This window comes from Molossus molossus, unplaced genomic scaffold, assembly GCF_014108415.1.
Source record: "Molossus molossus isolate mMolMol1 unplaced genomic scaffold, mMolMol1.p scaffold_m16_p_5, whole genome shotgun sequence".
Taxonomy (NCBI): domain Eukaryota; kingdom Metazoa; phylum Chordata; class Mammalia; order Chiroptera; family Molossidae; genus Molossus; species Molossus molossus.
This window is the reverse complement of record NW_023425388.1, coordinates 5410805-5436480: the sequence shown is the minus strand read 5'-3', so window position 1 is coordinate 5436480 and position 25676 is coordinate 5410805. Positions and strand designations below refer to the sequence as shown.

Genomic DNA, 25676 nt, shown 5'->3' with positions numbered 1-25676 from the left:
CCCATTCACATCTGCACCCCCTGGAGAAGCCGCTCTCGTCCCCACACCGTCTCGCTGGCCCCCGGCGGGCTTTCTGACCTTCCCTGGGATATACGGAAGGGCATCAACGCCCACGCCCCTCCTGCAGGCCGGGCTGGGTCAGTACCCCATCTGCTCCACGCACCACCCACAGCCCGTGAAGGACGCCAGTCCTGGGTGACCCCCGGGGTCCAAGTCGTCACTCCCTGCCTCCTGCAGAGGTGCTGGGATCCTGTCATGTCAGTCCCCGCTGGGGCCCCGGGGAAGGCTTTGTCGCGGAGATGAGGCTTCTGGGGGCCCCGAGGCACCTGGAGCCGGGCCAGGCAGGAGGGAGGGGCGGGGCGGGTGAGGGGCACCCTGGTGGGTGAGAACGGCCAGGGACAGGCCGAGCCCGTGGAGCGGCTGCGGGGAGCAGTGGGCCTGAGAAGCCAGCCGTACCCTGCTGGGGGCGTGGGACCCTGAACGTTTTGGAGGGCCCATAGCACCCCGTTGGACTGGAAGGTTTGTGAGGCTGGACCAGGGAGGCAGGGATGAGGCCCAGCCTTGGGAGGCTGACCTGCAGGGTGTCCCCTCCTGTGTCCACCTGCATGGCCCTCCTGGCCCCCTCCTGTTCCAGGGGGGCTGTTCCTAGGTTATCCTGGGCACATTACTTAGGTCTTGCTCTGTGAATGCGTCCAGGTCAGAAGACAGGTCTGGTTTGTTCATCACCACAGAGCAGGGCCCCGGGGGTCAGGACCGAGAGCAGGAGCGGTCACGCCAGGTGTCGTCTAGGAGCAGGCTGTGGAAGGAGATCCTCAGGTCCTGTCCAGCCTCAGGCCTCTGTCCTCCCTCCCTCCGCCCACCCGGGAAACCAGGCCATTGACTCAGAGCTGGGCAAGCGGCCACCAGCACTCAACCCTGCCCTCTTGGGAGGCAGGCCCTTCCGAGGGAGGCCGAGAACCTGAGATGTGGGACCTTCCCAACAGCTTGTAGTGGGGACACCGGCAGAGGCGGGCCCCTCCACCCTGCTCGCCGGGCCGCACCCTTCGCCCAGGGCCGGGACGCCGAGGGGTCTGGGGCCTTGCAGACAGGTCATGCTCGGGCAGCAAACCCCACGGGGCTGTCAGGCACCCTCGGTGCGCAGCCCAGGGCCTGTGCGGGAGGAAGGGCCCCTTGGGCAGTAGTCTGCAGAGGTGGGACCAGGGAAGGGAAAGCAGGGACATCACCGCCCCTGAGCGGGCGGCCGTTTGACTCACAGAACGTTCTGCCTTTTCAAAGAAACTCACCAACCTCACGTCAAGCCCAGCCACCCTCCACCTTGGGAACGGTCATGGGCCCTCGGGTCCTGCTCCCCGCTGCCTCCCCAAAGCCCCTCGTCCGCAGGCCTCCCCCAGCACCGGGGGAAGGACATGCTGGCTTCTCGGTCAGCCTGATGGTGGCCCCCGGGACACAGTGGTGGCTGAACTGCATCATGTCTTCAGCAGGCGGCCGCTGCCTTCAGCGGGAGGCCTGAACGTCATGGTGCCCAGGATGAGTGAATGCAGGAAGGAAGGAAGGAAGGAACGAGCGACACAGGCGAGCAGATTCGGAGCACCTCACCTCCTCGGGAACCTCGACAGAAAGCAAAGAAAGGTCTGCCAGCACCTCTTCGTCCTCTTCTGGAGCCCTGACCTCTCTGACATTCTGTTTCCTGGCTTTCGTGAATTTCACCCACATCCCAGGGCTGAAAACAGCTCCTGCCGGGTCCCCAGCACTGGCTCCTGGGGAACATTCCTGCCCTCCTGGGGGTGCGTGTTGGGAGAAGGAATGAGTGTGACCCGGAATCCTGCCCGTGCAGCACCCCGAGGGCCGTGACGGAACCGTTTCACGAGAAGGGACATGTCTTGGATCTTGGTCCTCACAAAGACAAAGTGGGGGCCTCAGATGAGAGTGGTAAAAATAGAAGCCGTTAAAAAAATTTTTTTAACGAACTGATGGAAATTCCCTTTGTTAAAAGGAGCTGCTGAAAATCAAGCCACGAAAGCGCTGTGTCCAGGCTCTGAGGACCGTTTCTTGAGCTAATGATGCGCCCTCTGGGGACTTCTCTGGGCCAGCCGGTGCGAGAGGCCCCCCCAGGCTGAGCCGGGGTCTGCACTCAGGTGGTGTCCTGCTCAGAGTAGTTATTCAACAGTCACTGAAAAGACACTGACAATTCCTTCCTGGGTTCTGCAGGCAAACGGCTGCCCTGTGGGAAGGGTTGGTGTTTAGGGAAAAGGCCTCTGGTCAATTTATTCTGAGGGTTTTTGGATAGAACAGCACTTCCGCAGGTAGGACATTTGGGCAGGAAATACAAAAGTCCAGACAAATAATGTTGGGAGGGTCCTGGGCTAGGAGTTGGGTGTCAGAGACCAGGGCAGAGTGTTGCTGGTACCTCTCTCTCCGGGAAGAGGCGGAGCCACGCGCCCAGACCCCGGGCATGCATGGCCACTCCTGGCCGGTGGGAGCTTCTGACCCCACCACGCCTGTGCAGGCTACCAGCCCTTCCACAACCGCCTGCAGAATTCCCCAATTTTAAAACATTTGGTTTCTAATTATAATAGACATACAATATTGCATTCGTTTCAAGTGTACAACTGAGTGATTAGACATTTATAAGCCTTACGAAGCGATCACCCCCATAAGTCTAGTATCTACCTGGCACCCAGCAGTTATCGAAGTATTACTGGCGACATCCTCTGGGCTGTGCCTTCGCATCCCCATGACTGTTGCTATAATGGCAGTTTGTTTCTTAACCCCATCCCCATTTTCACCCACCCTCCCAACACCCCGGTCTGACAACCTTCACCTGGTCTCTGTATCTTCTGTTTTGTTCTGTTTGTTCATTTGTTTTGCTTTTTAGAGTCCACATGTAAGTAAGGTCATACAGCAGTTATTTCACATGACACAGGCATTTTGCAAGAGGACAGACAGATGGCCAACAGACACATGGAAAGATGCTCAGCGTCCCTCATCACCAGGGAAATGCAAAAGCCCCACAGGGAGATACCACCTCACACCTGGCAGAATGGCTCTTCTCAAAAGTCAACAAATAATAAGCACTGGAGAAAGGGGAACCCTTGGGTGAACTGGTGCAGCCACTGTGGAAAACAGAATGGAGGTTCCTCGGAAAATTAAAGCCAGCTCTGTCCTATGACTCAGCAATCGCACGAGTCATGAAAACACGTGGACCCCCGTGTTCATTGGACCCCCGTGTTCATTGCAGCATTATTTACAGTAGCCAAGATGTGGAAGCCACCACTGATACACGGATGGACAAGGACGCGATATGTATCCAAAATGGAATATTACTCAGCCATTGAAACAATGAAATCTTGCCATTTGTAACATGGGCGAACCTAGAGGGTATTATGCAAAATCCCTGCGTGTTTCATCACCGTTTGGCACTGGCTCAGTCAGGCAGGGCCAGTCCTCAGCCGGAGAGAGCGTGGTGCCCGAGAGCCCGCTGGTTGGGAGGAAGGCTGACCCAGTGTGGGCTCAGCCCCGGGCGTGAGCGCCGCCTTAGACTTCGCATCGTGGTGCCTCGCTTGGCCCAGCGGGTCCAGCCCTGGTGTTGGACCACTGCAGACGCGCTCTTGGGTCACAAACCCCTGAGCCTTGTCTTGTTTCCAGTGAATCAGGGCTGGGACCTCCTTCTGCTGCCTCCTTAGAATCCAGAGCCCAGCTTGGTGCTGGTCCCTGGAGCATTCACGGGGGTGTCTCAACCTGGGGAGCTTTGAAAATCCAACGCCTGGGGCCCACTCAGACTCTCCGACCTCCTGGGCCTGGGGTGGAACTTTGCCCAAAGCCCAGGCAGTCCCGGTGTGACCTAGGGTGGGTGCCAGCAGCTTATCCTCCTGGGGGAGGGGCACCCCGAGGTCTGGCAGGGACGGCTTTGGCGCGGTGAAAGGAAGCCCCTCTATGAAGTCAGGAAGTTCTGCCATAGCAGAGGGTTGATTCTGCTCAGCTTCCTGCCACTGGGAAGGGGCCGTGGGGCCTGTCCTACTGCATGACAGTGTTATTGTGAAAAGCCAGTGAGCTGTGACTTCTGCCGTGCCACGCAAATGCAGACCGGGGATCGGTGCCCACAAGTGACCGAGCATGACAGCTCCGGCCCAGGGGCTGAGCACCTGCGAGCAGCCACATCCACCAAGACCTTCAGCAGGGCGCAGCCTGGCCTCTTAGGAGGGAGCTGGGGTAGACCCTTCCCCTCTGCACCCCCCAACCAGTCGGGAAGGGCAGGGCTGGGAGCGACCCGGTGACAGAGGCCCTGGTGTGGACACCGTCTCTGAGCGGTTCTGTCGGAGTGGAGAGGCCCAGCCTGGATCATGGAAGGCAGCAGGAGTGTGGCTGGGAGTCTAGGGAGTGACTGAAAATGCTGTGAGCTTTTAGAAATTTGATACAAGTAATTTTTTTTTTTTTTTTAATCCTCATCCGAGGACATTTTTCCATTTTTTGTACAGACAGTGTGGGAGGGAGAGAGAGGAAGAGAGAGAGAGGGAAACATCGATGTGAAAGGGACACATTGAGTGGCTGCCACCCGCACGACCAACCAGGGCCGGGGACAAACTGCAACCGAGGTCCGCGCCCTTAGCGGGAACCGAACCCGGGTCTCCCCGGACCGCAGGCCGACGCTCTAACCGCTGAGCCAAACCGGCCAGGGCTGATACAAGTAATTTAAAAACGAACTTCTGTATTTATCTAATCACACTCTTCGGTTGCCATGGTTTCCCGTGGAACCCTACATAGTGGCTTTGTCCCTGCACCTCTCCCACCCACCTGCCGCCAGCAGTAACCCTCACCTGCTGGAGTGTGGGGCTCGGTGCCCGGGGCTGGACAGGGACGACCCTGGGGTGCGGCTCACGTCCTGACCGGCTGGTGGCCCTGCAGACCATCCTCTGGGCCGTGCACATGGGCCATCCAGTAACTCCTCCTGTGCAGGACCACAGTGGGGGTCCAGGAGGGGCCTGACGCTGCTCCCCCAAACTCAGGGGCTCCACTGGCAGCCTCTGGAAGCAGCCCCAGGAGCCCCCGAGAGGAGTCGGTTGGGTGCCTGGGGCGGGAACTGTTCCGCGTCTCTGGGAACCAGGATTCCGTTTCCCCGGGGCCACACGTGTGCAGTTGAGTCCAGCTGGCGGACAGGCACCGTCCACCCCAAGGACAGAGGAGACTTGGGCCAGAAAGGGTCCTGCCCCCTTCCTGAAGCTCACTTCAGTATCTGAAGTCCGCCCGTCAGAGGTGGCAGCCCCCAGCCCCGCAGGGGAAGCCGTTGGTCAGGAGGAGGAGCAGGGCAGCGGTGAGTCAGCGGCAGGCAGGCGTGCCCAGCGCCCACCGCCCCTGCGGGTCCAGCAGTGCAGGCGGGTCCTCAGGGCGCCCTCACGGAGACCCCTGCCCGCCGCCGCCCCCTGCCCGCCTGCACAGAGCGGCTGAGCACTGGGCCCAGCACACAGCGAGGCGGAGGCACCTGGCTGGCACCCCTGCCCTGGCCGCCCACACGCCCTCAGTGTTGTGGGAAGAAGGCCAGGCCTGGCTTTGGAAGCCTAGTGCTTCAGAAGGTCTTCCTGACGTGGCTTCTCGGGCTACGAAAGTGTCCCTTCTCCTGGAGGCCCTAAAGGCAGACAGGAAGTCGTTTGGGGCGGTGATTCTGACCAAAGGTGTTGCTTTTTCCCTAATGGGTCGGGTTTTACTGCGATTCTCCCTGCGGCTACTGGCGCTCACCCAGGACGCCCGTGGCCGGCGTCGGGGTTAGAGCCCGTTGTGGAGCAGCCCCAGGTCCTGGGGCTCACATGCTGGTCCCCGAAGCCCAGAACCCCCAGAACCAAGCTCTCACACAGAACTCACTCCCCTGTGGGCAGGCCAGGTCTCCAGAGGACGAGGGAGCCCCTTCCAGGCCGGGACACCAGCTCGCTGCCACCTCAGGAAAGGCCTGAACTGGAGCCGTGGGGGCCGCGTTGACAGTTCTGATTTCTGTCGTGATTCTTCAGGACGGAAGCAATCGGGCAACCCCTTCCTCGCGCATGGCAGGGGCCCCGACCGACGCCCTCCTTCTGAATGTGGGATCGCCCTCTGTGGGGCGCCCTCTGATTGGGGGTCCCCTCTTCCTGTGGGTCTCCCCCTGACTGCGGGGCCGCTTCTGTTCATGGGCCTCGTCTGCAGCCAGCAGCCTGCCGGGACCTGGGCCCTCGCGGTCAGTCCTCCAGTGTCCCCCACTGCTGCTTGTTTCTGCGGTTTTCACTCGGTGCTTCATCACGTGGCGGCTTAGGTGTTCCTGGAAGTGTCCCACCAAGGACAGCCCCTCCCAGCGGTGAGGTGTCACTGTCCTGCGAAGCACCAAGTGCAGGTTGTCCCACCGTCCCTGATCCCCACCCCTGACCCGGCCGGCAAGCCCCTCCCCGCCCCCGCCGTCCCATCCCCACCTGGCCCCGCCGAGGACACGTTCAGCTGGGATGGTGACAGTTGGGATGGTGACAGTTGGGATGGTGACCGGGAACTCCCTTCCTTCCCAAACACGTCTGTTGAGCCTCACAGGCAGTTTTTTCTTTTTCAGATTTGAAGGTTGTGTTGGATGATAAACAGAGAACCTAATCAGTTATAAAAGCAAAAGTCACGTGTTTCAGGATTACGACACAGACACAGGGATAAATGCAACATGTCTGGAAGTCTGACATGCTGGACACCTTTGTGCAAACAACCCTGTGCGTTCAGCACTGAGGGCAGCGTAGAAAGTCCCTGACGGGCTCAGGTGCCAGGTCCCTGGGCAGCTGTGAGCAGGATCAGAGAACCCACACGTCCCTGCGAGATGGCAGAGGCCGCCCTTGGGCCTGTGCGTCGCCCGCGCCTGACCACCCCTGCAGGGGAGGTACCTCGAGCCTTGTACAGCTGTGGCCGGGTCCTGGGGTTCCCTGCACACATCACACCACTTTCAGGGCATGAACTGCTGTATCTTCGAAGTCTGGACACACCAGACCTTAACCTCACCCTTCATGGCCAGGCCTGTCCCGAGACTGTGACAGGGCTGGGCCCCCTCGGACTGCTGTGCAGCACTCACGGCTCAGCGAAAGAAACTGGTCAGGTTCAGGATGCTACAATGTATCCCCACCCCTCCCACCTTCCTTTACAGAAAATGATTTTTTAGATTTTAATAATTTTTTACTTTTTAATTACAGTTGTGTACAATGTTATATTTGTTTCAGGTGCAACCTAGTGATTAGACATCTATGTAACTTACAAAGCGATCCCCCCAATAAATCTTGTACCAGTCAGACACCACGCGAAGTTATCACAGTGTTACTGACTATATTCCCTACGCTGCACTTTATCTGCATCCCCGGGACTACTCTGTGACCACCGATGTGCACTTCTTAATCCCTTCACCTTTTCCTCTCGGCCCCACACTCCCCTCCCATCTGGCAACGGTCAACATGTTCTGTATCTGCGAGTCTGTTTCTGTTCTGCTTGTTGGTTTATTTTGTTGTTCGGATTCCACATATAAGTGAAATCATCTGGCATTTGTCTTTCTCTGTCTGACTCACTTTGCTCAACACCCAACACCATGCCCTTTCGGTCCGTCCGTGTTGTTGCAGACGGCAAGGTTTCATTCTTGTGCATGGCTGAGTCATGTCCCATTGGACATGTGTACCCCTTCTTTCTCCATTCATCTATTTTTTTTTAATCCTCACCCAAGGATATTTTTACTTCAGACAGAGCTGGAGAGAGAGAGGGAGGAAGAGAGAGAGGGGGAGAGAAACATCGACGTGAGAAAGACACATCAGTCGGTTGCCACCCGCACAACTCCAACCAGTGCCAGGGACGAACCACAACAGAGGCATGTGGTCTTGGTTGGAATCGAACCCGAGACTCCTTGGTCCGAGGGCGACGCTCTTACTGCTGAGTCACACCAGCCAGGGCTCTATTCATCTATGGATGGACATTTAGGTTGCTTCCAGATGTTGGCTGTTGTAAATAATGCTGCAATGAACATATGGTTGTATATGTCTTTTTTAGTGAGAGTTTTGGGCTTTTTCAGAAAATACCCAGAAGTGGAATTGCTGGATCCTTCTTGTCTCTTGGTATAGCCTTTGTTTCTATCTATTTTGTGTAGTATGAGTATTACTACCCCAGGTTTTTTGTTTGGTTTCCATTTTCATAAAATATATTTTTTCATTCCTTGACTGTTTTCAGTCTGTGTGTGTCTTTTGACCTGAAGTGAGTCTCTCATACAGAATATACAAGTGTCCTGTGTCGTTATCCATTCAGCCTCAGCATGTCTTCTGATTGGAGCATTTAATCCATTTGCACTTAAAGTAATTATTCATAGACATGTATTTGTTGCCTTTTATTATGCATATTTTTTCTCTTTTTTTATTTACTTCTTCTTCTTCTTAAAGAAGACCCTTTAACATTTCTTGTAATGCTGGTTTGGCGGTAATGAATTCCTTTAGCTTTTTCTTGTCTGGAAAGTTATCTGTTTTTTGATTCTAAATGAAAGCTTTGCCCATAGACTAATCTTGGTTGTAAGTCCTTGATTTTTATCACTGAATATTACTTGCCAATCCCTCCGGCCTGCAAAGTTTCTGTTGAGAAATCAGCTGACAGTCTTATGGGAACTCCCTTGTAGGTAATTAACTGCTTTTCTTGTGCTACTTTTAAGAGTTTCTCTTTGTCTTTAGTCTTTGGCATTTTAATTATGATGTGTCCTGGTGTGGGCCCCTTTGGGTTCATCTTGTTTGAGATCCTCTGTGAGGAAGTGATTTTTTAAAGTGACTGTTTTCCCTTCTAAACTCTAAAGCCTATTGGTTTTGGGGTCTGAGGAAATGCCAATCAGACTTTTCTGTCTGGCCAACGTGGCCACTGGTCTCCTTCAGCCTGGTCGAGCCTGGCCTCCCTGACGGCTGCCCTTTGCCAGGAGGCAGGGGCCGTGCAGGGCCAGGGCAGGGGCCGTGGTGATGCAGGGCCTGGCTGCTAGGGAGGGGCGGGGGGCCGCCAAGGGCGTGGTGCCTGGTGTCGGGGTTAAACAGTACCTGCTGGCTCTCGGTACTGGCGGTTCCTGGGTCCGAAGCCATCACTGTCGTGACCCCTCACTGGCAGCCTTGGCCACACACGACATCTTCCCTTCACCTCCAGGGTTGGCCAGGTCCCTTCGGAAGGACCCCCTGTCCGTTCAGCCTTGTCCTCCACCATGGCTTCCTGCAGCCTCAGCCTGACTCCTCGAGACAGCTGACTCCGTTTCCCCTTACAACAGGAGCCCCCCGAGTGCCCGTCCGATGTGGGGGCTCCCCATGTGCCTGAAGGGATCTGACCTCTCGGGAGGGGGCACGAGCCCCAAGGAAAGCCCAGATGAAGGTAGGGGTATGGAGTAACCTGGGGCTTGTGGGAAGAAAGTTGGCCTCCTCCTGGCCACCCCCTCGGGCTCAGATGTTGACTGCAGCCCAACTCAAGTCCCAGCTGTTAGAGACTGGCCAAGAGTAGGGTCACAGTGAGATGACACAGGGGACCAGGGCCAGCCCTGAGCAGTGACAATCATGGTCTCCTGAGGCAGGGGGTGGGGCTGGGCTCACCCACTGGGCCTGGCTCGTGGCAGGTACTCCCTGCAGTGGGGCACAAATAGGCTGTGTCTGTGTGTGGCCATCACAGGGGCGAAGAACTGCAGGTCAGCACAGTGCCCGGCAGTGTGTTCTGAAAGTGTCTGGACCTCAACCACAGGCCCGCTTCCAGCCTCTGCCCTCCCCCCTGTCCCAGCCTCTCCTCTCCCCTCACCCTCGCCTGACCCTCCCCATTTCTTCGTCTTCCTTTCCTCTTCTTGGGAGCTGTAGTGGGTTGAATAGCATCTCCCAAAATATGTCTAGAGACTCCAGTCGTGGCCTTATTTAGACATGGCATCCCTGCAGAAGTGATTAGTGAAGACAAGGTCACCTGGGTGGGGCAGGCCCTAAATGCAATGATGTCCTTATAAGAGCAGCAGACACAGAAGGGCCCCCTCAGAGCCCAGGGAACCAGCCCCGCCCACAGCTTGACCTGGACCTCTGGCCTCCAGGCTGGGAGGGAGTGGACCTCCATTCTGAGCCCCCCAGGCCCTCCCCGGCCCTCCCCGGCCCCTGCCGGAGCGCAGGCCTCAGCAGCAAGGTGTGTCCCTCTCTGGCCCCGCAGTGAGCAGATGCCGGACAGAGGCCCTCACTGCTCACCAGCCTGGGTCCTGGGCCCAGCAGCTTCCCACTCCTGGTTTGCTCCCGTCCCGCCCTGGGGTCAGGGAGACAGCGAGAGGGGACTCAGCCTGGCCTGCTGAGAGCGGGCGTCCTCGCTCTCCCGTCCCTTGCCCCTGGTCAGTTCCTTTGGGACGTTTGAAGCACTCCTACAGCAGCTGTGCTGAGAACTAGCTCCCTCGCTTAGGTCATCAGCATTCTGAGTCACCAACTGCCTCCCCATGCCTTTTGGGGGATTACTCCCCCTCAGCCAGTCCCTGCCCTGGGACCCTCCCCTTCCTGTTCCGCTCCTCCCGCAGCTCTAGCCCCTGCCCCAGGCAGATTCAAGGTCAAGGGGCAGGGACTCCTGCAGATGAGTCAGTCCCCAGGGGAGGGGCAGAGCCTGTGCTCAGACCACAGGGCTGATGGAGTGGGACAGGGAGGACTTGGGGGAGAGAGGGGCCAGGGGAGGGAGGATAGTGAGAAGGAAGGACAGTGGGGGAGGGAGGGAAGAGGGGGAAGGAGACACCGGAGGGAGGCAGGAGGGAGGACCTTGGCTAGTTCTTGGCCCAGATATTCCTCATAGCCCCATGGCCCAGATCAAGGTCCTTAGCCTCTGATCCTGTGGTGCCAGGTCCTGCCACAGGTTTGCTGGTCAGGAGCCCACACAGCCCCTTGGAGAAGCACGCGCAGCTTCTCAGTGCTGGTGCTTAGCCCAGCTCGTCTCCAGGGAGCCTGCTCTCCTCCCAACAAGGGCCTGTGCCAGGCGCCCCTCCCCAGAGCTCGGCAGATGGACAGGAGGCCCCTGGGTTCTTCTTCCTTTTTGTTTTATCCTCGCCCAAGGGCATTTTTCAATATTTTTGTTCAGACAGAGTGGGAGGGAGAGAGAGAGAGAAACATCGACGTGGAAGGGACCCATCGAGTGGCCGCCACCTGCATGACCCAACCAGGGCCGGGGACAAACTGCAACCGAGGTACGTGCCCTTAGCGGGAACCGAACCCGGGTCTCTCTGGACGGCAGGCCGACGCTCTAACCGCTGAGCCAAACTGGCCAGGGCAGGCCCCTGGGTTCTTGACATTAAAGACCCGCTGGCTCCTCGGACGGGTCCACCCTGCACACTCGTGAGCTGCCTGACCCGCTCTCCTCACAGAAGTCCCCCAGCTGGATTCGAGGAGAGTGGCGGCCGTCTACCAGTCCCTCTGACACTCAGCGGCTGGGAGCCTGGGGTACTGGAGACCAAGGGGGAGGCTGTCAGTGTAGACGGGGGTGGGGACGAGGACAGGGTGGGCAGGGGCAGCCGTGGGGAGGACCACAGGGGGAGGGGGTAAGACTACCCCTCTTCAGCCCCTCATGACCTTTGGGCTGGGGGGGTCAGTCACCAAGCACAGGACTGTCTCAGCTGAGATAAGAACTCTGCCTCCTCCGTGGAGGAATCTTCTGGAAAGCTGGGCTTCGAGGGAAATGAGGCTGAGACGCAGCTCTGCGGGGCCAGGGAGCCCGGGCTGCCGGTCTCCCCCAACCAGCATCGCCCCGGGGCCCCGGACAGAGCCGGGCAGCCTCTCCTGTGGCGCCCAGGCCAGCAGGGGTCCCAAAGCAGCTGCCCACCCCACAGTGGGTGAAACGGACGGGCCGTGGTAGCCAAGGTCACAGGGAGTGTCTGAGCAGCAGGGGCCACAGGCAGACTCTGTCCCAGCCACCTTGCCTCCTCCCTGTGCTCCTGACAAGCCGTCCCAGACGTGTCTCGGCTCCCCCTCACGGGGTGTTGACTGCTCACCTATGTGCTGGGCGGTGCAGGAGCCACGGGCACCCCGAGACCAGGATTCCAACAGCTCGGGACCCCGCAGCACCGGCGCCCAGTGCATGAGCCGGGAGCCCAGCCTCTGCGGCCAGGCCCCGGGCTGTGCTGGGCAGGCGGAGGCAGCCCTGACCTGGCTGCCAGGCCCAGCGCGGTCGGCCGGACCCGGGGCTCCACCTGCCCTGCCCAACCTGTGAAAGTGGCCTTGGGGGGCACGGACCTACCCCTGTACTGACCTTTGGGGGGACACTGCTCTGTGTGTTTCCGGACTTCGAGCAATGTCCCGCCTTCTACACACGGAGGCCAGCTGCAACCCTCCAGGGAGACAACTAAAATGTCCCGGGACCTTGCCCAATGTCCCCTGGGAGACAGAACTCCCCCAGGGTGAGAACCTGCAGTAAGGACAAACTGAGCCACCAAAGCCACCACCATAGCTTATATTCTCTTAAATTGGGTTTGTGGGGACAGATGTCAAGCACAGGCGTTCGGCCCATGTACAGCATAGCACGAGAGGGGGCTGGGAGCACAAGCCTAGGGGACAGGACGTGTGCTGTGTCCCAGAGGCCGGTCCACTCTCCCCAGGCCCAGGGCGGGCTGCCAGGCTGTGGCTGAGGGTTGTCAGGGACCAGCGGCCACATGACAAACCCAGGAGCCCCAGGTCAGCACGGTGCGGGGAGAGGACTGAGGGGCGCCCCCCCAGGCGCAGGGGCGACAGGGCAGAAGCAGGAGAGCCGTCCTCTGCTGCCTCCCCTCCGGAGGAAACCAGCTTCTGGCAGGAGAATCGGGACCAGATTCAGCTTCCCTGTGGCTGCCCCCACCCCCCGGCAGGGCGCGGTCCCGGCCGAGCACCCCCGGGGCCCCTCAGGGTCTGGGGGTGGAGGACGGGCACCACACCAGTGCTTCTTTGCCCCAAATACCAGTTAGTGACCTTTCTGTCACTCTTTTAGGGATGACATGTGCATCCTAATGCTTTCAACTTAAAAGTCTGGGTTCCTTGTCCTGCTCATTTAAAAGCCACGAGGGCTTTTATCTCCAAAGACAAACGAGGGCTTTCTTGTGATGAGTGTTGGACTGGGCTTCACCACGGAGCCTGGTCCTCACTTCTGCTCCAAGTCTGGGTCTGGGGCCCATCAGTGCTGAACGACCACGGGCGGAACCACAGGCTGTTTCCCTGGGTGTGCACACCTGGGTTATCTGGCAGCCTCCTTTGCAGAACCTTCTGGAAACATTAAACTGCAAGAGTCGTTCCAGGCAACAACATGGAAACTGCTGGGGGGCCAGGACCACGCCCACCTGCCGTCACCTGGGGGGTCCGGTGGGCTCCGAGGAACCCGGTGTTTGCATCAAGGTCTCCGTCAGAGGCCCTGGCGACAGCAGGGGCGGCAAGGAGCTGCCCAGCCCACATTTCGAGGAAATTCCTGTGCGTCCCGACAGGCTGCCGCACCGCGGAGTGCCCTCTCGGTCCCCGTCACGGCCCCGCTCTGAAGGACATCGGCGATCACATGTCCAAGCCCGCGGCCGCTGGAAACGCCTGTTCTCGCGCCTCCCGAGCCACAGCTCTCCTGCTGCAGACGGAGCCTGGGCCCGTGGCGTCAGCCCTCCACGGAAGCCACTGTGCTGTCACAGGAGGGGAACCAGCTTTTCACCAGAGCAGTGGAGGCCGCTTCCTTCCCGGAGAATCGTCGAGAACCCGCGGGCCTCAGAGTTGGCCATTTCCATTCCCTGCATTCGGGACGTGCACCCCGCAAACACCCTCCGGCACCCTCAGGCCGCCCCAGGAGAGAGGCGCCTTCCCTCTTCTCCCCACAGGGGCGCCACCTCCTGCCAGCCAGGCTCCGAGCCCTGGCCCCGCCGTGTGCGGCTGGGACAGGAGAGCGCGCCAAGGCCTCCTGGGGGCTGGCGGTGGGAAGGAGCCACCTTGAGGTCCTTTCTGCTGTGTTTGGCAGTGAAGATGGGGTGCCCGCCTTCCAAAAGGGCCTAGCTCGGGAGGGCAGCTCAAGGCACTTCTCCCTGGGGTCAAGGGCAGTCTTTCCAGCGGGGGCCCCTGCATGTCCCCTCCAAGGCCAGAGAGGCTTCGTGTCCATGGAGCCCCCGTTAATGGCCTAGGCTGACGGCGCCCCTTTGTCCCCAGCCTGCTGGAGTCATTCCTCAAGCAGCCATCTGATGTCCCTTGTCCACATCCAAGCTCTGGTCAGACATGGTCTTGGAAGGAAAGAGAAGAGACGGGGGTGTGAAATTCTGTGCCTGCTCATTGTCATTCTGGAGACGCGAGGTTTTCTCAGGACTCAGGCTGGTGAGTGGGGCTCAGACGGGGCGGTTATTTGCCTAAGGTGTCAAGCAAGGGCTGCCCTGATACAGAGCGGTCTGGGGCACCTGCTGGTGGGAAACGAGTCTGTGCATTAATATATCCCCAAACGGGGGTGGCAGTCACAGTGACCTTTGCTCCCAGGACTGTGGGGTCCTTGCTCGGATCCCCCGGATAACTGGGAAGGACTCCGTATCTGAACTCACTCAAGACCCCTGTGGGACTGGGCGGGAGGGGGGGGCGTATGCACAGAGGCAGTGACCATGGGGAGTGGAAGGTGCGTGGCCTCGTCCTGCTTCCTCTCCCTGACCTGCGTACGTTTAGAAAGTCAGTAACCCATCCGGCCGGTGTGGCTCCGTGGTTGAGCATCGACCCACACACCAAGAGGCTGCCGGTTCGATTCCCGGTCAGGGCCCAGGCCCAGGTTGTGGGCCCAATCCCCAGTGGGGGGCGTGCAGGAGGCAGCCAATCAATGTTCTCTCTCATCGATGTTTCTATCTCTCCCTTCTCTCCCTCCCTCTCCCTTCCTCTCTCTCTAAAAATCAATAAAGGAAAAAAAAAAAAAGAATGGCAAAAATCCTACTTCAAAAAGAAAAAGGAAGTCAGTAACCCAACATCAGTAAGCGGCCACCCGGACAGGGCTACGCGTTTAAGGGGGCCAGTGGAAAAGGCCTTCACTTGGGGGTTTCAGTGTCTCTGAAAATAGAAGCACGCATGTCCTCGTCACCAAGTATTGCTCATGCCAAGTGGCAGCCACAGGAAGTGGCTGCCAGCCTCCCGGGCTCACATAACCTGCACACCTTCTCCCCAAGCCTCCTCCCCTCTGGGCAAACTCACCCGTGAACCCCAGCTCCGGCCTCAAAGCCTGGGCACCTGTTGAAACAAACCAGAAATGCTCAGGGTGGCAGTGAAGGGTGGGGAGGGGCCAGTCTAAAGATCCCAGGGTCCAGACTGCTGGGGCCAGGAACAGACTCCCCGGGGTGCCCCCCAGGATCCCTGCATCCAGGGCAGGTGCTGTATGAGGAAGTGTGGGAAGCTCAGGAATGCGCTCTGCGGCCTGGCCGATGAGCAGCTCAGCTGCCATGGAGATGAACTCCATCCTGACCTCCCACCAAACCTGGGGGACGGTGTCATGAACATGGAGCCTCAGACCTCAGGTTTCAAATCCACATGAGGGAGCTTTGGTGGAGCTATGCACGCTCAGGACGTAAAACTGCACTTAAGCGGCTGGCTGGGTGCTCAGTGGTCAGAGCATCGGCCCTTGGAGCAAAGGGTTGCAGGTTCGATCCCCAGCCTTAGTCCGGGTTGTGTGGGAGGCAAGCAATCCATATGTCTCTCTCCCATCGCTGTTTCTCTCCCTCTCTCCCTCCCTCCCTCCCTTTCACTCTATCTAAAAATCAGTGGGAAAAATGTCCTTAGGTGAGGATTAACAATATTTTAATAAGATAAAAAAACTGCACTTTAAATGAAACCAACTCCTTGCAGAGCTGTGACATCTTGAAAAAGGCAAAAATGCTGACTCCCATCAAATAAACACCAACCAGCCACATGTGCGCCCTCCGGTACCTGTATAGTTCTTGCCCGGACACCGGCTCCGGCACCACCAGCCTGCGGCCGCTGCCACCACCACAGTCAGCAGCAAAGTGATCGCGGCCACCATGGCCCTGGTTCTGTCCGGGTGGGTGTCAGGTAGCACCTCGGTGTCGTTACCTTTGAATGTTTCTACTAGAGAAAAGGAAATAACCTGAGACTTAGAGGGGAAGGAGGAAAGGGTCTTTTTTCATCATGAAGAAGAAAGTACCACATGAAGTATTAATTCCAAAGAACTTCCCTGACATCATGTTGTGATTTTTACAATATAAAACTGGTGCCCGGGACTTCTGGTCAGGATGGTGGCGGTAGGTAACGCAGTGTCGTGCCCTCCCACAACCACACCAAAGTTACAGCTGAACTACAACACAACCATCATTCAGAACCGCCTGACATCGAACTGGATGGAAGTCCTACAACTACGGAATTAAAGCAGCAGCCACATCCAGACTGGTAGGAGGGCGGAGGGGATGGGCTGGTCCCACACCCACGTGTGGCGGATAAAAATCAGGAGGACACCTCAGCTGGGAAGGTCCGCCCTGAGGACTGAGGGTTCTCCGTCCCACACCAGGCGCCCAGCTCAGGGTTCCAGTGCCAGGAAGAGAATCTCCATAACTTCTGGCTGGAAAACCAGTGGGAACTGAGGCTCAGGGAGGCTGACGCAGCTGGAGCCCCAGGCAGCTCCTTAAAGGGCCCGCGCACGGACTTATCCGACTCTCTCCCTCTAAGCTCGGAGGGGAGGCAGCTCAAGGGGCACCAGAGACATACAGGGAAGAACTGAGCTGTTTGGCACTGGAGCGAGGGCTGGAGAGGGGGCTTTCTCCGGGACAGACGTGCTGTCAGAGGCCTTTGTTCCTTTGGTGAGCCCTTCCCTGGGGCGACAGACAGCCGCCATATCTGGGACTCCAGCAACCTGCTCACACTGGTAGCCCCGCCCTGGTGATTCCCTGAGGCCCCGCCCCACCCCACCCAACTTTCAGGCCCACCCAAGCTGTTGCCAGTTGCTTCACCATAGGATTGGTCTTGGATCCTGCTTCAGGTTTTCCTAAATTCTTTCAAACAAGTAGCATCTGGTCTCAGCTAGCCCCTCGTTAAGTAATACACAGAAACAAACACAGGGAGGCAACCAAAACGAGGAGACAAAGAAACAGGTCCCAAATGAAAGAACAGAACAAAACCCCAGGGAAAGAACTAAGCGAAATGGAGATAAGCAACCTAACAGATGCCGAGTTCAAAATACTGCTTATAAGGATGCTCAATGAACTTAGTGAGGGCCACAAGAGCATAAAAAAGGACCAGTCAGAAATGAAGGAGGCACTAACTGAGATAAAGAATAATTTACACAGATTCAATAGTAGAGTAAGTAAAGCCAAGAAGCAAACCATTGATTTGGAATATAAGGAAGCAAAAAACACCCAATCAGAACAGCAAAAAGAAAAAAGAATCCAAAAAAAATGATGATAGTGTAAGGAGCCTCTGGGACAACTTCAAGCGTGCCAACATTTGCATCTTGGGGGTGCCAGAAGGAGAAGAGAGAGAACAAGAAATTGAAAACCTATTTGAAACAATAATGCCAGAAAACTTCCCCAACTTGGTGAAGGAAACAGACATACAAGTCCAGGAAGCAAAGAGAGTCCCAAACAAGATGAACCCCAAGAGGCCCACACCAAGATGCATCATCATCAAAATGCAAAAGGTTCAAGACAAAGAGAGAATCTTAAAAACAGCAAGAGAAAGGCAGCTAGTTACCTACAAGGGAGTTCCCATAAGACTGTCAGTTTATTTCTCAAAAGAAACTTTGCAGGCCAGAAGGGAGTGGCAAGAAATATTCAGAGTGATGAAAAGCAAGAACCTACACCCAAGATTACTCTATCCTGCCAAGCTGTCATTTAGAATCGATGGCCATATAAAGACTTTCCAGACAAGAAAAAGTTAAAGGAGTTCATCACCACCAAACTGTTATTATATGAAATGTTGAAGGGTCTTTTTGAAAAAAAGATAAAATATATGAACAAACAAAATGGCAATGAATACATATATATCAACAGTGGAATCTACAGACAAAATGAACAGGCAGAACAGAAACATTCTCCTAGAATGGGCTTCTGTCTTCTGTCTGAGAGCATCTTCCATCACCCCAGGCCCACAACCCTGGGTTGGGGTCGGCGTGCAGACCCCAGGGGACCTTACTTATCCCGGTGTGGCTGGCGACAGTCAGGTTCTGGTGCAGAAGCACGTTCTCGATGCAGCAGCCGACGTTCACGTTGGGGGTCCGCCGGATCCTCAGGACGCTGACCACGTCGTACAAGCCCCGCGCATTGAGGGAGACCGTACTGTTCTGCAGGGCCTTGTCCAGCAGGCTGTTGTCCGTCCGGTTGATCCAGTACACGTTTGGCCAGGGATAGCCGTCTGTGGACGTGCAGGTGAAGGTGAGCTCCTCATCCTCGGGGGCGTTGTCGGGCGTGCTGACCACGGGCATGCTGTAGTTTGCTGCCGGGAAGGAATGGGGGTGAGGGATGCCAGGTTCTGAAGGTCAGAAGGGGAGGGGTGCCCAGTGCCCAAGGCCAGGTTACAGGGGTGGTGGCCTATCATGCCCCTGACCCTGGTGGAGAGGAAGAAACAGGATTATGGTCTGGGCATCGGGCACTGGCCTTGTTCTGCCTAAGAGTCACCTCTCCACCCCCAAAAGGGGAGCTACAGAGCCTGGGGGCAGTGACTGGCACCCACTCCCCGCTCCAAAGAGCTCAGTAGTGACACGGAGAGCTAGCAGTCGTCTGAAATGAACACAGCCTGTCTCTGAGCATCTGAACATCTTCATTGACTTTAATTTTCCTCCCAAATTCTGATCTCAAAGTTGCCTAGTAGCACTCCTTCCTAACTCTATTTTTTTACATTTATCTTCAGACAGAGTGGGAGGGAGAGAGAGAAACATCGATGTGAGAGAGACACACTGACTGGCTGCCACCTGCATGACCCCAACTGGGGCTGGGGACTAACTGCAACTGAGGTACATGCCCTTGGCCAGAATCGAACCCGGGATTTCTTGGTCTGCAGGCCAATGCTCTAACCGCTGAGCCAAACTGGCCAGGGCCTAACTTTACTTTTTTTTTTTTTTTAATTTTTTTTTTTTTTTTTTTTTTATCCTCACCCGAGGATATTTTTCCATTTTTTGTACAGATAGAGTGGGAGGGAGAGAGAGGAAGGGAGAGAGAGAGAGAAACATCGACGTGAAGGGACACATCGAGTGGCTGCCACCCGCACGACCAACCAGGGCCAGGGACAAACTGCAACCGAAGTACGTGCCCTTAGCGGGAACCGAACCCGGGTCTCTCCGGACCGCAGGCGGACGCTCTAACCGCTGAGCCAAACCGGCCAGGGCCTAACTTTACTTTTAAAACCTAGTTTGAGTCGAGTTGGCGCATTCAAGGCAAAGATGGCCAGACTGGGAGTATCTCTGTGAAACCAGAGAGCACAGGTTCCAAAAAACTCTCTCAGGAGTTGAATGATGTTTCAACCAACGCAGCTTCCTGCACAGTTAACCAGAAGGCTGCTGGTGGAGAAGGGGCTTTCTTCCTGGGAAGAAACAGGTGACTGAGCCAGGAAATGGTCTCATTCCTGCTTGCTCCGGGTCGTACCCTGGGGTGCAGTCGGCGGTCAGCAGGGACGCTCTTACCTGCCACATGCAGTGTCACCACAACATGCAAGATCTTCACTAATTTACTAAACACCAGGCAGTTAAACTTCTGTTCGTCTTGGGGGGTGATGTTGTACAGATGGACAGAGAAGTCGCCCTGCTTCATGCTGTCCAGGGACAGCTGGGCCCGATCCTTGTAGTGGTTATTGCCATGGCCTGCGGAGCTGTTCCCGGACAGGTAGTAAGTCACAGTTTCCGGTTTTTCAGTCGCACCAATTTGCCAATAAACAAACAGTTCATTCAAATCAAAAGTCTTTTCTTCGGTGGAAATGCAGCTGAGCTTGACGTTGCTGCCCACCATGGCTCTGACTTCTTCTTGAATAACTGCAACGATTTGAAAAGCACATTTATTTTCTGAGTTGACTCCTTGGTTGCAAAGTTCGGGGGGGGGGATTTGAGGGGGCCCTCTCAAATACCAATTCTGACTCATTTCAGTAGAAAAAGAATGTATTCATAAAATACACGCAGGAAGGCAGTATTTTAAAAAGTCAGAATGTGCCTGGTTGGTGCGGCTTAGTTGGTTGAGCACCGTCCTGGGCATCAAGAGGTCGCCAGTTGATTCCCAGTCAAGGCACATGCCCGGGGGGTTCAGGCTTGATCTCCAATAGGGGCCCTGCAGGAGGCAGCCAATCTGATCAACGTTTCTCTCTCTTCGATGTTTCTCTCTCTCTCTCTCAAATCAATAAAAACATATTTTTAACTTTTTTTTTTTTTTATCCTCACCCGAGGACATTTTTCCATTTTTTGTTCAGATAGAGTGGGAGGGAGAGAGAGGAAGAGAGAGAGAGAGAAACATCGATGTGAAGGGACACATCGAGTGGCTGCCACCCGCACGACCAACCAGGGCCGGGGACAAACAGCAACCGAGGTACGCGCCCTTAGCGGGAACCGAACCCGGGTCTCGCTGTACCGCAGGCCGACGCTCCAACCGCTGAGCCAAACTGGCCAGGGCTATTTTTAACTTTTTTTTCCCTCATTGATTTTTTTTTTTTTTTTTAGAGAGAGATAGAAACATCAATGAGAGAGAACATCGATTGGCCACCTCCTGCATGCCTCTCACTGGGGATCGGGCCCACAACCTGGGCATGTGCCCTGACCAGGAATCAAACCAGCGACCTCTTGGTGCAGGGTCGACGCTCAAGCACTGAGCCACACCGGCCGGATTCAATAAAAACATATTTAAAAATAAAATAAAAATAAAAAATACAGATTTGTGGTAAGGTGCTGCGATGTGTTGTCTGATGCTGATTTCCTGTCTGTACGTAAGAAGCTAGTGCTGGGAGAAGCAGGGTGGGCACGGGGACCATGTTACACTCTTGTTGCTACTTCTCGGGAGTTTATGATGAATTCGAACGAAAAAGATTTTGTAAAAACTTAGACATTTAAAAGCAAACATCGGTTTCTTAACAACAGCTTTATAATGCTGCTGGCCCCGTGCCAAGACAGGCCCATGTGCCGTGTCCATCTGTCCAGACACCTGGATGCCTGCAGGAAGAGTGGCACGTCCCCCGCCCGCACCCTCCGGGCTGGAAGGCTCGCGAGCTGCAGGATGCATGCGTTCCTTGCTCTTCTGGAACCTGCCTGGGGTGGGGGCCCGCCCTGGGAGGCAGAGGACCGAACCACTCGGGGGAAGTGCATCCCTCCTCCGCCTCGCACGTGACGAAACAAGGGCATCTGGACAAGCATCCCCTTCGGGCTTTCAGGCCTTCACATTGCCCAGGCGTGGGGGTCAGCTTCCTCACGGGTCCCTGGCACAACAAGAAGGGCTCCGGCAAGGCCCCTGTGACCCTGCACCCCCTGGGCCACTCTCCAGACTGAAGGGCTTGGACCTGGCCTCGGGCCAGGAGGGCTGTCGGACTTACCGGCGTGCAGGCCGCTGAGCAGCAGGAGGAGAAGGCCGGCACTGGAAAGGAACCAGAAAGGCAGGTGAGTGCCACTTCTTCCCGAAGGTGAAGGCTGCTCCTCATGGGCAGGAGTAGACTGCACCCATCGCAGAAAAGCGAACACATCCACTGACAGCCGGCCCGCCCGCCAGGCCCCTGCAGCGGGATTAACCCACCTGCCTGCCCGGCACAGCAAGTCCTGGGGCCAGCAGCCCCTGCAACCAGCCAGCCCTCAAGTGAACCTCCCAGAACAAGGATGAGAGTGTGACAAAGGAGAGTGAAAGGTACTACCAAGGTCATGGCCTTCGACCTCCTGGGGCCCTAGCCACGCAGGGAGGGATAGATTCCAAGAAATTGTATGAAATCAGAAAACACCACACACACACACACTTTCAGAATATTAATAGCAAGAGCTGCATTTAATTTGGGGGAGAAAGAGAAGACCAAAGATGCCCAGAGGCAGTCTGTGAGTGGCAAGGCAGCCCTCTGAGGAACGAATTCATTCTGAAACCAAATCGGGAGGCTCCTCCCAGCTGCTGGGCAGAGGGGCTGTCAGGAGTGAAAACTTCAGACTTCCGAGGCTCCTGGCACCCTTCAACCTAGCCACCCCCCCTGCTGGCCTCCCAAGATGCCATGTGTCCTGAGCTCCGGACAGAGACCCCCGCCCCACCCCTGAGAGCTGTCATCTGACTCTCCATAGAGACCTGTCCCTTGCCACCAGGGGCTTCCCCACACCCCCAGAGGCCACAGCCTGCAAGTGGGCTGTCCTCTCACAAACCATTCCTGGTTGTGGGGACTGCTGTGATAACCTCTACCCCCAGCCTTGAGCCCTCCAGCCATCTTCCTCTGAGCCAGAGCAACCTTCTAAAATACAGAGCTATGCCCTGGCCGGTTTGGCTCAGCGGTTAGAGCGTCGGCCTGCGGTCCAGAGAGACCCGGGTTCGGTTCCCTCTAAGGGCATGTACCTCGGTTGCAGTTTGTCCCCGGCCCTGGTTGGTCGTGTGGGTGGCAGCCACTCGATGTGTCCCTTTCACGTCGATGTTTCTCTCTCTCTCTCTTCCTCTCTCTCCCCCTCCCACTCTTTCTGAACAAAAAATGGAAAAATGTCCTCGGGTGAGGATAAAAAAGAAATACAGAGCTATGAAAACTCATCGTGGCCCCCATTTCTCTCCCATGGAGCCCACCCAGTGGGTGCTCACAAGGCTCGCCCTGTCTGTGTTCAGGGTTCCAGGGCGCATGCATGCACCTGTCAGGGCCACTTCGGGGCATCTGGGCGCAAGCCCTAGGTTCCTGCAGGGGATACAATGTGTCCCCATCCTGGGTGCTGCCTGCCTGCAGGCCTCTCTGTACCCTCTCCTTGGGTGGTCCTCTGACACCTGCTGTCAAAAACTACTGACCCAGCCTCAGGCCCACCATCCCTGCCTCTGGCCCAGCCCACCCTCCTGGGGTCAGACGAAGGCACAGACAGGGCCATGGCTCCCAGATGGGAGTGGCTGGTGGCTATGACATACTAGTACTTGTTCGAGGAAACAGAATAGCCTAAAACTACCCACATTTCTAACTGGGAGGACTGGGCTGCAGGACCCAGGTGTGGGCAGCCTTTTGGGCTGTGTGGGTAGAAAACCTGGGGACCAGGTGCCTCAAGAGAGGCACAGGCTGTTAACCCTACAACGTGCCCTGAAGGTGGTACTGTGGCAAAAGGAAAGCTGTCCACCCTCAGGCTGGCAGGAGAGCAGAAGTGATGAGCTGGACCCAGGCAGTGTGGTTATGCTAATGGCGGAGGGGAAATCCCTGGTGTGCGGGAGTGGGAGTGGGAGTGGGCACCAGCTGGCCTGCGAGGTATCATATCCTTCGCTCTCCACCTTGGGGCAGTCCTCTAGGGACAGGGTAGGGCAGTGGGTGGGAGGGGAGTGGGGGAGGGGTAGTGAGCGCTTTCCCTTCCCTTCCCAGGGACCCCGCCCCCAGCACACCCACGCACCGGTCCCCATGCCTGGCCCTCCCCACACCGTCCCTGGGCAAATGCCACCGGCTGGCAGGTAATCGCGGCCGCCAGCCTTTCCCGATGCCGCCTGGCTCTCGGCTCCCCACCCTCCGCACAGATCCCGCCGCTGCGTCGCCAGGTGATCAGGTCCCGGCCGCGGCCACCAGGGCGCACTGGGTCGGTCCCTCCCGGTCACCCAGCTCCCTACTGTGGCGCCTCCGCTTCTTCCACGGCTCCCCCAGGGCCCGACCGACGGCCTCTCACCTTCTTAGCCTCATGGTGGAAGCGAAGACCGCGGGGAGCGGGAGACCTCGGAGCGCTGGAGACCTCGCGCCACGGCAGCCCAGCTCCAGCTGCGCGCCGACTCCGCTCCGCAGGTTCTGAGGGTGGGGCGGCAGTGGCCAGCTGCCTGGGGCCTTGGCCCCGCCCCGCCCCGCCCCTGGCTCCACCCCGCAGTGCCCGGGCCGGCCTCCTCGGAACTGAAACTAGACGGGTGCAAGTTGGACCCCGGGCGCGCTGGGCCACAGGCCAGAGTGCTCGTTGGGCCCACTGGGCGCAAGGCCACGGGCTGGGTGCCGCAGGTGCCGGGAAGTTGCGGGGAGTACGGTACCAGGGAGGAGGGCGGCCAGGGGCGCTGTGGAAGGGCTTGCCAGGACGGAGGGGCCTTAGAAGGCTAGTGCTGCTTCCCAGTATCGCACAGACCGCCCCTCGGCCCCAGTGTCCCTGCCCTAGGCTCCCTCCCGTCCTCCTGCCCTCCCTCCCTCAGCACCTCCAGCTCTCAGGACTCCGCGTCTGTTCTGGAACGAACGAATGATGGGAAGGCAGGCGGGAAGGCAGGCTGGCTCTGCCGTCCAGTGCAGCCCTGGGTCCCCCAGCTCTGCTCTCCGATCCCGTGCGGGACCTGGCCACGTGCCGCAGCATGTTTGCCTAGTAGAGGCTCCGAGAAGCCCGCAGGTGGAAACCACTTCAACTCCTCCAAGTTGGCCAGACCAGGCAGGCACTCCTGTTTTCTGGTCTGGGAAGGGCTACCCAGGTGGCAGAGCTCTGTTAAAGTGTTTGCTCCCTTCCCCCACCCCACACAGCCCTTTGGGTCTCTTTCTGGGTCCCCCTGAATCGGTGCTCCACCTCTTGCCACCCCCCCCCAGGTTGGTGACAATGAGGTGAGGGAGGTGGGGACACCGGGGACTAGATGCCCTCCCTACGGAGAGCTTCAGGAAGGGCCTGGGGTCCAAGGTCCTCAGCCAGGTTTGGAGGCCCTTGTCCCGGTGGAGCAGGCTGGAGAGGTGTATCCAGACACTCAGGCTGAGTCCGGAGTCCCAGGCAGAGGCCGGCCCCTGGGGGACAGGAGGGGCCAGTGTAAGGCGAGGGCAGAGCCAAGGGGGGCTTCCCTGACCTTCTGCAGGCTGTCATTCATCCAACAAAGATCTTGTGCGCAGCAACTCCTTCTGGCCAGGTCCTCCGCGAGTCCCAGGAAAAAGCTTTAAAAAAGGCAGACGTGCCCGGCAGGTGTGGCTCACAGGCCCACGTGTGGGCCAAATCCCCAGTGGGGGCATGCAGGAGGCCGCTGATCGGTGTTCTCTTTCATCGATGTTTCTGTCTCTCTTCCTCTCCCTTCCTCTCTCTAAAATCAGTGAAGGGGAAAAAAAGGCAGACTCTCTGCCGGTGGGAGTTACCATTCCTTCGGAGACAAGAGCAAACAAGACAGGGAGTAAGCCGGCTGGACTGGGGGCTGGGCGCTGGTGCAGAAGAGGACGTGGAGCCTCGGGCTGGCTGCCAGGAGGGTGGTGGACTTGCCGTTCCAAAGCCTGGGCTCCACCCGCCCACATCAGGCTGGGAGACCGTTGTGGGATGTAAAGAGACGAGGCGGGGGCCAGCCTCCCTTTTAGCCTCGGAGACCAGGGTGCCTGGGGGCCGGGCCGAGCTCTTTTCTTGTGTCCCGCGAGAGCAGGGACAGTCTGAACTGGAAGGTGGGGAGGGCGGGCAGTGTCCTGCCGGGGACCGGAGATGGGAGCGGGAGGAAAGATAAGATTTGGCTCGGAGAGCAGGGCATGGGCATACATCAAATGGGGGGGCGTCTCAGGACTCACCCCATTCCTGGAGGCAGAAACCAATTCTGTCCAATGCCGCAGCTTGAACAAATATAGCCGGGCAGGGTGACTGGGGAGGAGGGCACCTTATCAATCCCAGTGGGGCAGGAGGGGACATGATTCCCACGGCCTTGATTCTTCCCCCCGTGG

The 25676-nt window shown here is 57.5% G+C and overlaps 1 protein-coding gene across 1 annotated transcript; it reads right to left on the bottom strand.

Annotated features, from left to right (window-relative positions):
• Positions 1-12419: 12419 nt before the first annotated feature.
• On the bottom strand, positions 12420-23802 carry ICOSLG (inducible T cell costimulator ligand). Its single transcript, XM_036242977.1, has 7 exons — positions 23704-23802; positions 21438-21478; positions 19555-19899; positions 18072-18371; positions 15858-16016; positions 15129-15164; positions 12420-14188 (listed from the first exon to the last, which is right to left on the bottom strand). Exons 1-7 carry the CDS (start codon positions 23715-23717, stop codon positions 14178-14180), a joined length of 906 nt encoding a protein of 301 aa, XP_036098870.1. The 5' UTR covers positions 23718-23802; the 3' UTR covers positions 12420-14177.
• Between the last annotated feature and the right edge of the window lie 1874 nt (positions 23803-25676).

Bases quoted from the DNA above. Each gene is read 5' to 3' on its own strand.
- ICOSLG (XM_036242977.1), bottom strand. The intron at 19,900-21,437 runs GTAAGTCCGACA...AAATCGTTGCAG, and splicing joins GCTCAGCGGCCTGCACGCCG to TTATTCAAGAAGAAGTCAGA. The intron at 18,372-19,554 runs GTAAGAGCGTCC...CCTTCCCGGCAG, and splicing joins GGTGACACTGCATGTGGCAG to CAAACTACAGCATGCCCGTG.